The following is a 17,370-nucleotide window of genomic DNA, read 5'->3' as shown; positions in this document are numbered from 1 at the left end:
ATTTACAACAGGACAAAGCGATGGTTTCTTTTGGAAATGCCCTGAAATTATATAATATAGGACTTTTTTGACATCTTTTGTCACTAAATAATTCAATAAATGATTTTTTTATTCAGGGTACATACTGTAAACCTGAAAAATGTGTAAACACGTGTACAGTATCTCACAGAAGTGAGTACACCCCTCACATTTTAGTAAATATTTTCTTATATATTTTCATGTGACAACACTGAAGAAATGACACTTTGCTACAATATAAAGTAGTGAGTGTACAGCTTGTATAACCCCTCAAAATAACTCAACACCCTCAACACTCAATAACAAAAGTGAGTACACCCCTAAGTGAACATGTCCAAATTGGGCCCAAGTAGCCAAGATTAGCAAAGATGATCAAAATCGATGCCCATCACATAAACAGATTGATATAGTAAAGTTTTTTTTTCTTCTCACAGACATTTGAATATTAAAATAGCACAAAGCACCTAAAACTGAAACAGCTAGCTATGTTAGCGGATTACCTTAAAAGTCCCTAGATATCCCTGATAGTTAATACGGTTGATACACTTTTTCCAACAAGCCGATATAACGAGACCTGTGTGGTTTAGTCACGTGACATTCCACATATACCCTGTTCACAGAAAAAAAATGTATTGACATTTTTGGGTAGAAACCTTGTTTCTCCCAAACTGCAACATTTTAGGAAAAACTGTGTATATTTTGAAATAATTAAATGCTGTGTTGTTAACGTTGACAAGCTCATTTCAACACTTTTCATTGGTTAAACATTTGCAAAACCCACAGACAAACATGAAGGGTGACCGATAGTAAAGATTTATGAATAAACACCAAATTTGGAGATGTTAAAGGTTACATTTATAACATTGTTTTACCAAAGTGTTCCTGTAGGTCAATGGAGCATTGTGTTATCAACACAAAGGTCATGGGTTTGAACCCAGGAAAGACACATGGAGATAAAAGAAATGTGTAGTTAAAAGTCACTTTGGATTAAAGTTCAGAAGTCACGGAGTTCATGACGAGAGTTCAGTAATGTCAATGCCCTCAGGTTTATAGTTGATAGAGACCACAGGGTTATTAAGACAACAGAGGATAGTGTCACAATGTGCTTCATTCCAACAAGCAGAAATGCAACACCAGCCTCACATATGATGTTGGTTTAACCCTCACGTTTGCCATATAGCGAGATCAGGTCCGGGATCCGTCTGTTTACTGTGAACGGGGGAGACTTTTGACCCACCCTGAATGTCCCATATGGAATCACTTATCACGGGATTAGAAGACTTTGATGGAAGGCTGGAATGAGACACCTGGGGAAAAGCTTCCGATCACCCCGCCTAACCTGCAGCACAGTGGCAGTGTACCGTACCCTGAGTAACACAAATAAAGAGAAGCAAAGGTTCACACTGACAAAACAAACACACAGCGTTATAAAAACACACACGGCTCTAAATGAGAAAGAAGAACCACGGATGAGAATTTAATCATTTCTCCTAGATATCAATGAGATTAAATGGAGAGCAAATGGAAGCTTTTGCTAAAGTCAACAGAGATTTCTCCATGAATGACGCACACTGTTCACCAGGCTGGTCAAATCACGTGTGAGATCGTCTGCATCTTCATGACAATGTGAACGCTTCAGATGGTTCCTCCGTGGAGGTCTGAGCGGAGAGAAGAGGTAAAGTGTTCCCCGGGGCAGGAACAGCGTGACATTAAATCACTCCAGATGGAGCGCGCTGTCAGAGAAAAGCTTCTCACATCCCGCTGGGACTGAACTTCCTTTTGTGATTTGAATACCTCAGCTGGTCTCAGATCAGTGGATGACTTATAACGTCCGTGAACATCCTGGAACATCACCTTCCAATATTCCCACCCAACCATCACACGTTCCCATGAAGCCAAATCCCACATCTTGCTTCTGTTTACAGTGGATATCAAACCAAAACTGTTTACAGTATGCTGTAAAAAGAATCTGTAAAAAAACAGAAATTTACCGTAAAATAATAGTTTTTCTTGTAAAATTACAGCATATATGGATATATATATAATAAATGGTTTTCCCTGTTTTTCTTTTAAATTTGCTGTCTTTTACTGTAATTGCACAGTTTTGACTGAATTTCAAAACTAAAATCTTGTTAAAAAAAAATTTCTGGCAGCTGGGGCGCCATAAATAAACTGTAAAATTAAATTTGCGGTCTTTTCCCTGTAATTTTAAGTTTTTTGACCGTATTTCAAAAATACATCGTAGAAAAACAGTAAAATGCAGGTCTGCAAATAATAACAGAAAATTCTGTAAAATTACGGGGGGGGTTTTACCCTGTAAAATGTTCTCAAAATCAAATAATGAACGTGATAATATATGTTTTTGCTAAACCTTTTGTTGTTTGGTTTTTAAATATCTCCCAAATTTCACTGGTTTTGTGATGGCCATTAATTCAGAGCACAAAAATAATTCTGATCAACACAAACTATGTTCACAGTTTGTGACCAGTTAACCAAATATAAACAGGATGTAATGTTTGTATCTGTTTGGAATACAAACGATTCCATCGTTTGTACCCTTGGTAAATGCTCTTTCATTTGTAAATTGCTTTGGATTAAAGCGTCTGATAAATGAATGCATGTGAATGTAAACTTAGTTTATTATCCTCCTGTGTGCCTGCAGGTATCCGAAGGTCGAGGGAACTGCACGTGGCACAAGAACCCGACGCCCTGCACCATCCCACAGGATAAAGAGAGCATCTTCCACACCATCTTTGCCTTCTTCACCAAATCTGGCAGAAAAGTTTTGGTATGACTGAAGGTTTTGTTGAATGTTAGGCTTCGCTCAGCGTGAAAATCAAACATTCATGTTTTATTACCATGTTTACACATTCACTGCACTTGAAGCTGTCAAAGCAGATCTCTAACAGTGATGCTGTGTGTACAGGACTGTGACCGGCCGGGACGCGCCTGTTTGACAATCTCCTGCAGTCTGACGTCTCAGGCTAAAGAAGACACCACAAGTATAGATGTGCGAATGCTACTGAACACTGAAATACTACAGAGGGTACGTCATGTTTACAATTGAATTCACTCCAATCTGATTTGAAATGACCCAGAAGCACCTGTAAATCACGTTAACGATTAAATATGGTGCTTTTAAAACTACAAACCACATAAAGTTCCTAACAGCGTTTGGATCTAACATGAAGAGATATACAGCCGCAGCAAAAATTAAGAGACCATTTCCAAATTATTTTCAGTTTTTCTGAATTTACTATTTATAGGTGTGTGTTCAGGTAAAATGATCATTTTTGTTTTATTCTGCAAAGTGCTAACAATATTTCTCCCAAATTCCCCCAAACAAATATTGCTTCTATTTTCATTTATCTGCAGAAAATGAAAACTGGACAAACAGGTGAAAATAACAGAAAAGATCTCTTTTTTCACACCTCAAATACTGTAAAGAAAACAAGCTCATATTCACTTTTAAGCAACACAACAGTCATATTTCGACACGTATTAAGGAAAAGTTCAAAAATGATTTATAACCTGGATTTTTATTGTGTTTTATTTCATGCTGTCAGTCTTTCACATTGCCGTCGGATGACTTTGTCACTCCTGAGGTTAAATTGTGTTGAAATTCAACAGACGCTGGACTGAAGCGACCACAATGCATCTAGAAATGCTGATTAAGTGAACATTTGGAATGGTCTCTTCATTTTTCCCACAACTGTGTCTTGGATATAAAACAGTGATAACTCTGTAGTCTCTACAGAGGCTTTATATAAAGAGTAGCTGTGTATTTGAATGTGTGTGGTTTACAGGACAGCTCCTCTGTGATCCAGTTTGTGACACGAGGTCACGTTCAGCTGGACGACAGGGCCGTGGAGGTGTCCAACGGACTGCCTGAGGAGATTTCGGTAAGACATCAAATGAATCCTTCAATCCACTTAAAAAATACAGTTGGACCATTCATGACAACGCTTCTGTTTGGATTTCGTTTCAAATTTAATACAAATACGATGTTCGACAGAAAAAGTGAAAGTAACATGGTCAAGATCACAAGCTTATGTTTTTTATATTACTTACCTAGAATACATCATAGAAATCTTTTGTTATAAATATTTTATTATTTCTTAAACTCCATTTTAGAGTTAAAGAAATAAGAGTTTTATATATGTTTTATAATATTTAGACTTTTTTTGTTATTACCAACTGCAGTTTGATTGACATTATTTGGAATGCACAAAAAACATGATTTCTGAAAATTTTTTAATTATCTGTTTTTGCAAATGAACTAAAATCTACTCAAAATTTGTACATTGTCCTGATTTTCAGCATTGTCTCGGACACTTTTAACCGCACTGTATCTTTCCACATTACTGTAAATGGGGCGCCAGAAATATACCGTAAAAGTTTTTCCTGTAAAATGAAATTTTCCATGTTTTTCTAGTCTTTTTCTGTAATGTGACAGTTTTTTTACCGTATTTAAAAAATAGACGGAAATACCGTATATTCAAAAAAATCCTGTAAAAACTTTTTTTTTCGGCAGCTGGGGCATCAGAAATATACCGTAAAAGTAACCGTTTTCACTGTAAAAAATTTGAAAACGTGTAAAATTCCCGTTTTCTGGACATTATACATAAAAAATCTGGTAAAAAATAATTTTGTTCGTTTTTAACAGTGTGGACCACAATAACTTCAGGCTTTAGATTAAAACTGAACATGAGTTTTGTTTGAAAAAGTAATCTGTTAAACGATCAGAGAAGATCAGAACGCGTGAATGTGAGGTCATCAACAGCAGCTGAGATCAGGATGAAATGTGCATGTTTTCACCCTTCAGTTGTGCTCGGTCACCCTGAGCGTGCTGATGATCAGCAGAATGTGGGACTTTCTTTCGGCCAAATTGGTTGTGTCTGGTGCCAAGACATCTCCCTCAAAACTGCTCTCAGCTGATTGGGTTTGTGACCCGGTTCCAGCCAGCTGACCCCCTCCTGCAGTAGGGGGTTAATTCCTAAATAAGTCTGCGGCCCCTCTTGCCCCCCAGCACTTAGGAAATGCATCAGTTCCGCACTGTCCCACTGCAATTCATTATTGAGTTTATTAAGCCGGTCCCGGGGGTAAACGGTCTCATTTAGAAATGCCTTGCTGCCAGACGCATGGAAATGACAGACTGATTGTGGCTGCTAAACTTTTAATGCCATTGCAAATGTTTGGTCGTCAACACTTTTGTCGTAACAAATGCTTGAGATAATGTGCAGTCTTGTGTTTTGCTATAATGACCGACTGTCTCTACTGTATATTATTCTGCTTCTTACAAAACAAAGCAATAAATAGGCATGGAATAATGAGATGGTAATATTTGAGAAAGCTAGAGACTGAAGAGTGATAAAACCAGCAACATCTGAATCAAGTCATTTTAAATAAGGCAAATCGACCTGAATGTAGTCAGTCAATATTCTCTCTCGTCCAGTTGTCAACGTACCAATAGGTCTGATGCTAAAAATATGTTCTGGAAGACAACAGCTTTACTAAATGTTCACGTGGGAATGTCTCCAGAAAAAGTGAGAATGTCTCTCACTTTTCCAGAAGCTGAAGTGAGATTTAGTATCTGGACTGGTTTTCAAGCATCATTTGGATTTAAATCCACTTGAGGAGATGATACCCGCGCTGCGTATTTGAGGTTTTCAGAGGTTAAATTCTTCCGCATTTAACGGTCAAAAAGCACTTGTGCCTCGTAGCACGTTGACCTGAAAATGTTTTAAATGTAGTATTCGCCGCCTTCTCTCCAAACATCTGCGCTTTTTTATGTGGAGTGCAACCGTAGTTGTTTTGCATTAGGTTGTTTTCTATGCAGTAAAACTCAATGAAGACCAGTGCTTTTTAAGCAATAAACGAGAGCAATTTGTTTATATTGGAGATGTCATTACTCATCAGGACATGAGGTCCGTAAACAAATACAAACAATGACCTGAATGAAAAATCTTCACAGACGCGCAACACAAATAGATTGATTTGTTGCTTATTAAAGAACGAAACCTCATTCACTTTTGTTGGAGTCAAGTCTCAGATGTTATGAGATACAGGATTGGAGGTTATGACAGGCTCTGGTCAGTGTTGTGTTGTGTGTGAGTGTGTGTTAACTGGGGCTGTGTTGTGTTCCAGCTGTTGTTTGAGGCTCTTCACAGTCAGGAGCCCAGGGGTTATGTGGTGGGATGGATCATCGCCATCAGCCTGCTCATCGGGATCCTCATCTTCCTTCTGCTGGCTGTGCTGCTCTGGAAGGTACCGCATCACCTCCAATTTCTTCAAAACATTTGATTACTTGAACAGTTTTTGTCTCGTTTTCCAGCACAAATATCTTTCAATTCTTTCAACTTTCAAACAAGTTGTCTTGTTTTCATTGACAACTGTTAAAATTAGGTGAGATCATGCTAAAAACATAACAACAATATCTGCCAATGGGTTTAAAAAAATCTTGTTTTCTCTTTGAACTAAGTTTATTTCTCTTACCCCATTGGCGGATATTTTTAGTTGTTTTAAGCATGAAGTAAATTTTGTATTGAGTAAATATTTTTAATAAAATAAATATTTTTTTATTAAACAAGATTTATTACACTAGGTTATTTTGCTTCTCGAGTAAATGTGTCTTGATTTCTGAAATTTTTGAAAACATTCAAAAATTAATTTTTAGAAATCATTTTTGGCAAAGAAAGTTTCAGGATCAACATACTGTACTTATCAGCCAATTCGATTCTAGATTTTGGGTTGCACTTAAAGACATAAACATTCATATATTCCAAATTTGTTCTGGCTCGATCACAATATGCACGGCATGAATAATAATAACTTGGATACTGCACTTCGCGGTCGACTAGGGGTGTCCTCGACTAAGGATTTACAAAATCGAATCAGAATTGTCACATCTTGCCTATATTCGACTGATAGTCGAATCTCTCACGTGTGTGTGCGCGTTCGCGTGTGTGCATGTGGGGACGACGCCAAGCGATTAACAAGGGTAGATCGCAAAGTGCAGCGTGACATTTATGCATCAAAAAACAATCAAACGATTATTTAAAGAATTTGTTTAGAACAGAATATACCTTTATAATAAAAAAATATAAAAACCGAAATAAACCAGATTAAATCACAATGTGCAAAATAAATGTGTTTAGGCAAAATGTCTGAAATGCAGGGAAACATATTTTCAAAATACAAGCCACGAATAGTAAAATCAATGCACTAAACATCACATAACAATGCTGTGCCACTCACTAGACCAGATCTCGCCTCAAAACTATTTTTAAAACTATTCAATTATTATAATGCAGGACGTTCATTACCAATGAACTACAAATAAAGTGACTTTATTTACCGCATGTAAAGGAGAGATCTTACCATTTAAACAGTCAAAAAGTCCCTTTCATCCTTTTTTCCTGCGCAGTCTTTCTCCTCCTGACACGTCTGCACCGTGCTTGTTATATGCGGTGATTTTGTTTATATCGTGGTTATATTTATTATTTGTATTATTTTTTGTATCATGCAGCGCAAAGTTCAGTCTAAATAACGCATTTACATATCATATTGATATTGAATCATATTGATATTATATTGAAAATCGGTTATAATGAGTGACGATTCAAATCGGTTGAGGTGTGAACTGAATCGCAATACATTTTTTGAACAGCAGGGGCCGCTATTTTCACTGCAAATCTAAACGTGGACATGCTGATATTTCTTAAATGCAAAAAAATCCAAGAAAAGCTCAGACAGTATTAGTTTATAGACTATTTCTATTATTAATTTGTTATAAAATTGCAGTTTAGTTATTTGTTTATTGTTATTTGAAATAAAACATTATTTTATTATACAAAGAAACGTGAAGCATTTAAGAAATAATGCAAGGGAAGTTGTTCATTTCTAATTTGTTTCAACTCATTTTGTAAAAATAAATCGTGAGTAAATCGTGAATAAATCTCATCGTGAGATCAGAATCGTGAATCGCATCGCATCGTGAGCTGAGTGAATCGTTACATCCCTATCGGTAAGTGACAAATGTTTGGAAACGGTGTACACATTCATTTGCGAGTCATCTGCGGGTGTGTGCGGAAAAGTGCTGCTCCTCTTTACCGGTCTCACTGCACAGAAGACGCGGAGAGACGCGATCCATCGCTGGGTCATAGCCAGACCTCATGTGCGCCAGGGGTTTCGGTACCCAAGCCTTGAAATCTCCCATTTCTTTACATCATAAATAATATGTTTGGTGGCACAGTGCGTGCCCGTCTGCTACACCACTGCCCATATAACTAAAATGGCATGATCCCCACTGCATAACATCCAAGCATCGAATCTTCGACTATTCGGAGTCACCTCTATTGTCGACTAGACTTCACGAGAGTGTTTGGATGTGTCACATACTCTATCCACACACTACTGTTGCTTTTGTTGGACACACAGCCTGAGGGCTCAATAAAGATCTGTAGCTCCGCCCACACCGGCCATAAAGAGAACATAACAACGCTAACACATGAAAGTGAATCAAACTGATTTCAGGGCCTCTGAAACAAGGGCCGCTTTTCTTTTCCACTCCGATTCTTTCCAGTGGGAATACTACAGCAACTCAGGAATGTTGATGTAAGGATACTTTTCACTCATTCCCCGAAATCGGCCAAAGTAAACCTCCTGAACAAGGCCTGCACATGTGTCGCTCCCTCAGCGTCAGGAAATGCCTGAAGAGAATCGAGGTCTGAATCAATAAACAGCGTTCGGACAAAGACAAACGTGAGGAGTCACAGGAAGTTGAGCGCTGTATTTCCTGTATTGACACAATTTACAGTAGCGCTGTCTGTCTGTGTTTATCTACTCGCCCATCCCTCCGTTTATGAATCCTGAAGACTTTCCGCATGACCCCGCGTCAACTTGAGCATCACAACGTCTAAAATAGTTCATCAAGACGACCAAAGATGCTTGATCTAATTTTGTGCAAAGTATTTTGTGCATAAATTGCATTGATTTGAATGAAATACTGTTCCTGTTTGTTTACATTTGCATCCGTCACGTGAATTTGTAAAAAAATATATTTTCCTTTTTCTAGATGGGGTTCTTCCGAAGACATTACAGAGAGATCATAGAAGCGGAAAAGAACAGGAAGGACAGTGACGAAAGCTGGGATTGGGTCCAGAAGAGCCAATGAGAGCTTGGATTGGCTCCAGATGAGCCAATGAGAGCTTGGATTGGGTTGAGAGAATCCAGTAAGCTGCTTCCTTCATCACGGCTATCTCCAAAGACCCGACCCTCCAGCCTTCCATATGTGGAAGAAAAAATATTCTCCAGATTTTTCGGAGGTTTGACACTTTTCTTGTGGACGGTGATCTAGCTAACGCTTGAGGTGACGGTGTGATCTGCCAAAAAAAAGACTTCCATTGATCCCATTGGGAAAAGACTATTGGGAAGAAGAGATGGAGCGAGAGGAATAAAGAGACTTCATGGAGACCATGTGGATATTGTGTCAATACTAGCAGACAATTCAAACTCTCAGGACGCTGTTGAAAAGCAAAAGTTTATTTTTTATAAGATGTATTCCATACTGTAAAGAGGAGCTTTGAGAGGTTTTTAACGCACTGATGACTGACACACGCCAAAGTCGATGTTATTGCTTCACAGTTCTCTTGGGCACATCGGTATAATGAAGTTGGATGTCTTGATGAAGGATCGTTCCCCTCAACTCTCTCAAGTTCTCATTTTTATTTCCAGAAAACACACAGCAAATGTTTTCTCACTTCATTAATACAATTCTGAATTAGCCGTCATGAGAACCATATTCTCCTCTTAAACACGTTTTCTTTAATACGATTTAAATTCACTGGATGTTTTCCCCACTTAGTTTCACGTTATTCTAGGTTTTTTTGTCTTTGTATTTTTTTCAACATAATGTAATAACTCGCTCCACCTCTGAAACAACTTTCACATTAACAATCCATCTTAGTTTTTGGCCCCTCCTCTTGACCGCCTGTAAGGATGACATCACTTTTTACCATCCAACCAGTTCCTGATGGATAAACCCTGCTGGAAATATAACATAGGTCCGTTTTGAATTCATTGAAAATGCAACATTTCGTTGTTTGTACCACACACATTCCATTATTCACAGATTTAATTTTAATGTTCGTTTTTCCTCCATGAATGTTATGAAACGTTTAAAGGGATTTGTAGCATCATCTTACACCAGTAAAGTGAAATAAATATTTCTTTATGCCTTTGATCCATTATTACCCCTGGCATGGCAAACACATCCACACGTTTCGTGTCCCCGTTTTCTGCATAGATGTGTTTCGGAGAGACATGTAGATGTAACAACTGTGAGTGTCAACTGTTTCAATTATCACCTATTTTAGAATAAACTACTACTGTCACTGAATTTCAGTTTTATAAATGTATTAAAGAATATGTTTGTTGTACAAGCTCAAGCTGTATATTTATCTACTGAAACTGCCATTTTAAAAATAAAAAAAATCACGAAAAGATGTTAGGCTTCTTTTCATTCTTCAGCGCCACACAAACGTGTGCAGAGCAGTGAGGTGATTATTGCTGCAACGGCGCCATCTAGTGGATTTTTTAAATATAGATCAGCTGTATCCTAAAGCTTTTTTGCTTTATCACGTCACATGAACACATGAGGTTCACATGATAAACACAGTAATAACACTTCATATGTTTAAAAAGATACAGTGGACCTCCAGACGGCATGGTTATTTATTTATTTATTTTATTGTCAAATATTGTGTAAAAACTTCAAGGCGAAGTCGAGTTCATTTGATGCAGTATTTCACCCATTTTACAGTATTTCTATATATGTATTTGTATAGTTGAAATACTGTAATATATATATATATATATATAATGTTGGAAAATGTTAGCAATTTCTGGGGTAGTCAAAAATGGTTGTCAAAGGTGTCTCGGTTTGCTTTCGTAAATATCTTCTTTTGTGTTTAACAGAACAGTTTACGTTACTAGCATTTTTCGGAGTATCTTTCTTTGTGTTCTACAAAGAAATTGATACGGGTTTGGAACAACTTGAGCATGAGTCATTTACGACTTTCATTTTTGGTTGAACTATGCCATTAAACCAACCACCTTTACATCCATTGGGTGCAATCATACAAGCAAACATGGTTAGGTTTAATAGTATTATACACAAATTGACAGCCTTCATTCGTGAAGTTTCATTCGTGTGTTTCGGAACAATTTCTCTGGTTGCCATGTTGGGACACATGAGATCAAACCCTGAGCCTGTCTTTCTGCCTAACATGTAAGTCTCTTACATGTCTAAACGACACAGGATGAGTAAATGATGTGCAGTAAACTAACCTTATATCTGACTATGAGGTCAAATGTGCAACATGAAGAGAGGCCTTCAATCTGCAGCGGTAGAGGAATACTGTCTGTTGTGTGGAGTGAACTTCTGTCCTTGAGGACTGGGTTGGCACCTCTCCTGATGGCATAGTTTATGACCCCACGGAGCACCAAGTTTTTGGCCTTTTAGAGATGAAGTGCCCAAATGTAACATTGACTGTCCACACCTGAAGTTGCAAAATGGCACACCAGAGTTACAACAAGAGCACGCTTACTACTGGCAAGTTGAAGGTCACATGCTGATCTCGGGACTGGACTGGTGTGATTTTGTTGTGTTTGCACAGAATGAAATGAGTGCATCTACAGCAGAATGTGTAAAATCATTTCAGAGAGGGCTAACCATTTCATTTTTAATTTCTACCTGCTGAAATCCCTTAAAATGTAAAAAAATCAAATTGTTTTACACTGTAAGAAAGTAATTTACATAATGCTTGTATCTGAGTTATTTATATTTACATGTTTACATGGTGCATATTAAAAGCTTTATCAAATGTATTTATTTTTACATGTTTACATTAGTGGTGCACATTACATGTTTGCAGAAACACTGTATTCAAATTGTTTACATGTTAACAGAAAAACTGTATTAAAGTTATTTACATGTTTACATTAGTGGTGCACATTACATGTTTACAGAAACACAGTATTAAAGTTACTTAGATGCAATCAGAAGCACTGTATCAAAGTGTAAACTTGTAAATAACTTGAAAAACAAAACTATATACATAAATATATGAAGAGTTTGTTTCCAAAATGAGATAACTATAAAATCATGTTGTTTATTATGCATTCCAATTAATATCAATCAAACTGCAGTTGGTTTGTTTTGATTTAAGCCATAATAACAAAAAATACAGATAACTTACACGATAACATATAATAAAAAACATGATTTTTGAAAAAAATGTCATTATAAGTAGCTTATCAAATTTTAGGGTGGCACCCAGGGTGGCCAATTGGATGTCAGGGGTGTTCAGTGCCACCTTGGACCCCCTCTGGCTCCACCACTGATACCAATATCACAAGTCGTAGTCACTGTTGTGTCTCACTCGATGCACCTGTCCTGACTCTTGGGTTACTGTAAAATTATAAAGTAAAGTAACTTTGCGTACAATCATTAGATAAATGACTTCCTAAAATGGACATCTAATGGTCACAATATTCTTCACTTTTTTAATGATTAAATACTGTGTTGTAAGCAATTTTTGCTACTTTTTATTAGTTATTTGTAGTTACAGTGAGTTGCAAAACATGATATATTAATATAGATATTAATAAAACAATAAATTGTGTAGAAATCTCATTTCATACAGACATTAGACAACATGACATTATCAACTACTGCCCCCTGTCGGTGAGATTAATAAATACAGTGAAGCGGCACTGGATGGCACGGACACAGTTGGCATACGTCGTTCAGGAGGAGCACATGTATGACACATATGCAGTCAAAGTGTGCGTCTGTGTGTTACATAAAAAATACATTAAGTCCAATTGTATTGGCATGTTTCGGCCATTCGTGTGTGATTTACAATTACGTTCTTTTCAGTGAATCCCTGCATTGTGAACGGTTACAGGTGTCACGTGCGAATAAAAAATGGGCTTGACTTTGGTTGCTTGTCCTTGAAAATGTTAAGTAGCTAATTTATTTTTTAGTAGAATATCTGCATTTTGTTTATAATGAACAACAATTATAGTAGATCGTTTATTTTTTTAAACATTATGCACATGTATGGGAATGGGAAAGGGTTAAATGGACCCTGGGTGGTTAAATGTTTACAACATTACCACTTTTATTTGACCCCGGTGCTAAATGATTCGTGTAATGAGTTTTGTGCTTTGTCTAGTCGAATACTACGTTACCCAGAATGCTCTGCAAGGCAGCGTCATTAAACAGCGCAGGAAAACGTTGGTGGTCTGTGCGTGTGCCGGAGTTTAATTCGGATTGTATTATATGGGAAACGGCACTTTTATAACGAATACACGATCTTGAAGATGCGTTTTTGCAACACGTTGTTTTTCAGTTTCAGACGTTTGAAGATGCGCAATAATTATGACACACGAGAGAGTTCATAGTCGATGCGTTCAGTGAGATTTACAGCATCAAGGGTCACAAACAGCTGGAGAAATAAAGCAGTTTACTGTTGTCGTTTATCCATTGGTGAACCCACGTGTCCACTTAAATATACTTAAGCAGAGAAATGAGTAAACGAGAAGGTAAAAGCACACACACGATTATTCATCATTATTACTGTGCTAATGCATTTCTTAACATAATTCGACGCTGATGTCTCTGTAGTTAACGTAATTTGCCTGAGATGTGATCTTGTTTATTTGTAAATTTGCGCAAATTATGATTTTTTTGCAGACGAGGGATGTGTCCGAAATCGGAGGACAGATGCTGGACTGAAATCAGAGGATTGTGTTAACTCAGATTCAGCTGTCATAGCTGCTTTTAAAGGTGAAAATCTTTTAGAAGTAACGTTATTTGAACGTATTTTAATGGTTATAATGGAAATGATGTTATTTTGATTGGAAACTATATTGGTCTGTGTGGGTCCCTCCCTATTTGCAATGTGGCAGATGGGAACCAATAGAACATCATTCAAAACCCTAAACAAAGGAATTTTGTGATGGTTTTAATAGTAAACGGCTCATGGTTCATAATGGCATTTGTATTAAAAACTATTAGAATTTCTGTTGTTTGTTTAATTAAGGAAATGAAATAGACAAACAGTGTGCACTGTTTCTCAGACACCTGTTAGTGTGGATTATTGAAGGACACTCGCTTGTTTTTCTACAGTGTTCCAGCGAGAATTGGACACCAAACATGATAAGTATGAACGTTTGGTGAAAATCAGTCGTGATGTTACCATTGAAAGCAAACGGACCATATTCCTCCTGCACAGGGTGACCAGGTGAGATGCACTCCAGAGCTTTACCAGTTTACTACATGTTCAACTAAGTGGCTAGCTATTTAAGATAGATAGATAGATAGATAGATAGATAGATAGATAGATAGATAGATAGATAGATAGATAGATAGATAGATAGATGTTTAATAAATAAAAAACTGGAATGTGCACTTAGACAGTATCTACAATACATAATGTATTGTGTATATATATACTGTCTACATATACAACCAGTACACTGTTGGAGACGAGTTTCAAAAACCTGTTGCACAGATGTGATGAAAAGGTCAATGAACCTGATGCGGTCTTGTGTATTGGATTGTTTGACAGCGTTCCAGACTTTGAGAACATACTGAACGACGCAGATGTGAAACTGGATGGTGTGAGGCAGAAGATCGGACAGATAGCTGAAGAACTGAGAGGAGATGATCTGCATCAGTTCCATCGAGCCTTCACGCCAGGTTCTCCATCCACAAATGCTTCAAATGTGTAGCTAGCTACCCGATATTTGACATGCATGATATATCTGAAACTTATACAGCGTTTCTATTATTCTATTATTGTGCATGCTTTTCCCGGTTCATGTAAGCAGATGAATGTGATCGACAGGGGTGTAAACAGACCAGTTCGTGTATCATTGTATTTGGGTTGGATTCTCAGAAGCCAGCCTTGACCGCCTCTCTATGTCTTATCTGTTTTGTTTTCTAGCTTTCATTGAAGCAGCACTTTACTTCACTAAAAATATCCAGTGTTGCTGAACATTTCTAGGAAATTACATTTTTTATTCCATCTTTGGATGGAAACCTGGCTATAGTTTCGACTCACACATGCTTTGTTTCACTGTTTGTGTCACTAAAATATAAAGTAGAAAAACAAAGGAAATGTTTCTGTGTCTGGTAAAGGATGAACACACCGACCGGTTTCATCAGCTTATGATTTAGATATGAAGCAGAGAGGTGATGAATGTATGTGAACCTCTTCATTAGGATGTATTCAGAATGTTTGCATTTGGTAAAGTGACTGTTCTGTCAAATTAACCACCAAAGAGCCGTCATTAAGAGGAAGGCTGCGTCCAAATACCCCCACTTGCGGTCTTTGCACTTGACTACGTTCATGGCGCATTTCTTGTTTGTGCAACACTTTACGTTTTATTACGAAATTATATGTAATAGTAATAGAATTATATAGTCAAGTCAGGTTTATTTTTATAGTGCTTTATTTGTATTGGATCAACTGTAGCCCAAAACAAACAAACAAACAAACACATGTTAGCCAAGCATAGAATAAATAAAGATCTAACCTTAAAAAGTCCAAATTTATAAACAAAATTTCTTTAAAGGCAAGATGTTAGGTCAGTGGTTTCACTTGTTACTCATTTTATAAGGTTACGACGGTGAATATTTGGTGTAAAAATGAGGTTTTAATGTAGACTATATCCGTAGTTGATGTACTTCATGAGTTGTCTCGTCTCTCTACGTGTTTGTGTCTCTTAGGGATTCAGGAGTATGTGGAGGCCGTTTCATTCCATCACTTCATCAAACATCGCAGGCTGATCAGTCTGGAGGAGATTAACGCCCGTCTGGTCTTCATGAAAGAGGACCAAACCACAAAGGTATGATGAACCTTTCAGTAAGCGCAAGCTCTTCTGAAAATGTTAATTGTTCATCTACAAATGAAACATTGTGTGATAATACGGCAACCAATGAGCCATGTTGAGTTATGTATCTGATCGTGTTGGTTGATAAAAATCAACTTTTCAGTTTTTGTGCTGTGATTTGGTAAATGCTGTATTTGACAGCACAGATTGTGTCCTCATCTTTGTGTTGAAGGGTGGTGGTGAGGACGTTTGTCCCGGCCCGTGTGTGCTGACCTTCCAGGTGACGCCAACCGACTACCTGCTGGGTGTGGCTGACCTGACGGGCGAGCTTATGCGAATGTGCATAAGCAGCGTGGGCAATGGCGACATGGACACGCCCTTCGAGCTCAGCGGCTTCCTGCGGGAAATCCACGACGGTTTCTCTTACATCGGCAACACGGGACCCTACGAGGTCTCCAAGAAACTGCACACGCTGCGTCAGAGCCTGGGGAAGGTGGAAGATGCGTGCTACACCCTGCGCGTGCGTGGCTCTGAGATACCCAAACACATGCTCGCCGACGTGTTCACCAGCAGGGCGGCGCACTTGGAGACAGATGACGGGATCGCTTAGGATATCCCAAAGGAGTGCCCATGTCTGCGCATGTTGTCGGTTGATCTTTCTGAGTATTTTTGGTTTTGAAGGACTCAAAAATTTGTGTTTTGATGCGTTTTATTGTTTGCATGCTGTTGCGATGCCGTGTTCCTCAGTTTTGTGACGTACTGCATGTAAATGGAAACAAAAAGGCTGAACTTCATTCAGTTCTACCCGAAGGTTCATGTTTACGAGATGAAACGGTCCTGGATATGTCAATAAAACTTGTTTTGGTACTAAGTTGTCTCTTGGCCATCCTAACTTATCCAATTCAACACCTTGACAAATAACAGATTGCCGTATTTTACAAATGTATTAGTAAAATAAATTCTTTTTTTTTCTAAATTTTTAAATGCAAAGCTTTATTTATTGTACGTTTATTATTCATTTGTTGATTCCATTAAAAGGCTCAAAGGTGCTCAATAAAATTTAAAACCCAGTATTTACAAAATAATTTTGGACAACACTGCCATTTATTGCTTTATAGATTTAGATTTTCATAGATTACTAAAATACTGTCTTTGTACCACAGATATGTTCTGTAACATGCCAGTGAACTCATAAAGTTCACTAGAGATGGGCAGATGAAGCTTTTGAGGCTTTTTCCTGATTGTACCAAAAATGATTCAAAGACAGACCCTACCAGTGACATAGTGGTCAGCTGCAATTATAGAAGCCACTTTCTAATGATTCACGTCTTGTTGATTCCAGTTAACACAAAAGCAATACCAGCTGTATCTTCAGTCTGAGAATCATTGTCCACACATAAAAGCGTTACAACGTTTTGAAATGTCACTTTACTAGTAAAATGTTTG

General features: G+C 37.6%; 2 protein-coding genes across 2 annotated transcripts in view; both read left to right on the top strand.

Annotated features, from left to right (window-relative positions):
• itga9 (integrin, alpha 9) overlaps window positions 1-10,513 on the top strand; it is an 83,588-nt gene extending 73,075 nt beyond the window's left edge. Inside the window, exons 24-28 of the mRNA XM_057342318.1 lie at window positions 2,681-2,806; window positions 2,945-3,064; window positions 3,825-3,920; window positions 6,166-6,285; window positions 9,095-10,513. Coding sequence (XP_057198301.1) covers window positions 2,681-2,806; window positions 2,945-3,064; window positions 3,825-3,920; window positions 6,166-6,285; window positions 9,095-9,193 — 561 coding nt within the window. The 3' untranslated portion in view covers window positions 9,194-10,513. The remainder of the gene's footprint in view (window positions 1-2,680; window positions 2,807-2,944; window positions 3,065-3,824; window positions 3,921-6,165; window positions 6,286-9,094) is intronic.
• A 2,793-nt stretch (window positions 10,514-13,306) lies between these two features.
• Window positions 13,307-16,852, top strand: tsnax (translin-associated factor X). The gene is made up of 6 exons (XM_057342340.1): window positions 13,307-13,629; window positions 13,781-13,873; window positions 14,216-14,330; window positions 14,658-14,788; window positions 15,821-15,939; window positions 16,157-16,852. The coding sequence occupies exons 1-6, from the start codon at window positions 13,614-13,616 to the stop codon at window positions 16,532-16,534; spliced, it is 852 nt and encodes a 283-aa protein (XP_057198323.1). The 5' UTR covers window positions 13,307-13,613; the 3' UTR covers window positions 16,535-16,852.
• Window positions 16,853-17,370: the final 518 nt, after the last annotated feature.

Source organism: Triplophysa rosa, linkage group LG9 (genome assembly GCF_024868665.1).
Source record: "Triplophysa rosa linkage group LG9, Trosa_1v2, whole genome shotgun sequence".
NCBI classification, from domain to species: domain Eukaryota; kingdom Metazoa; phylum Chordata; class Actinopteri; order Cypriniformes; family Nemacheilidae; genus Triplophysa; species Triplophysa rosa.
Note: the sequence above shows the minus strand (reverse complement) of the source record. Positions and strands in the feature narration are given on the sequence as shown.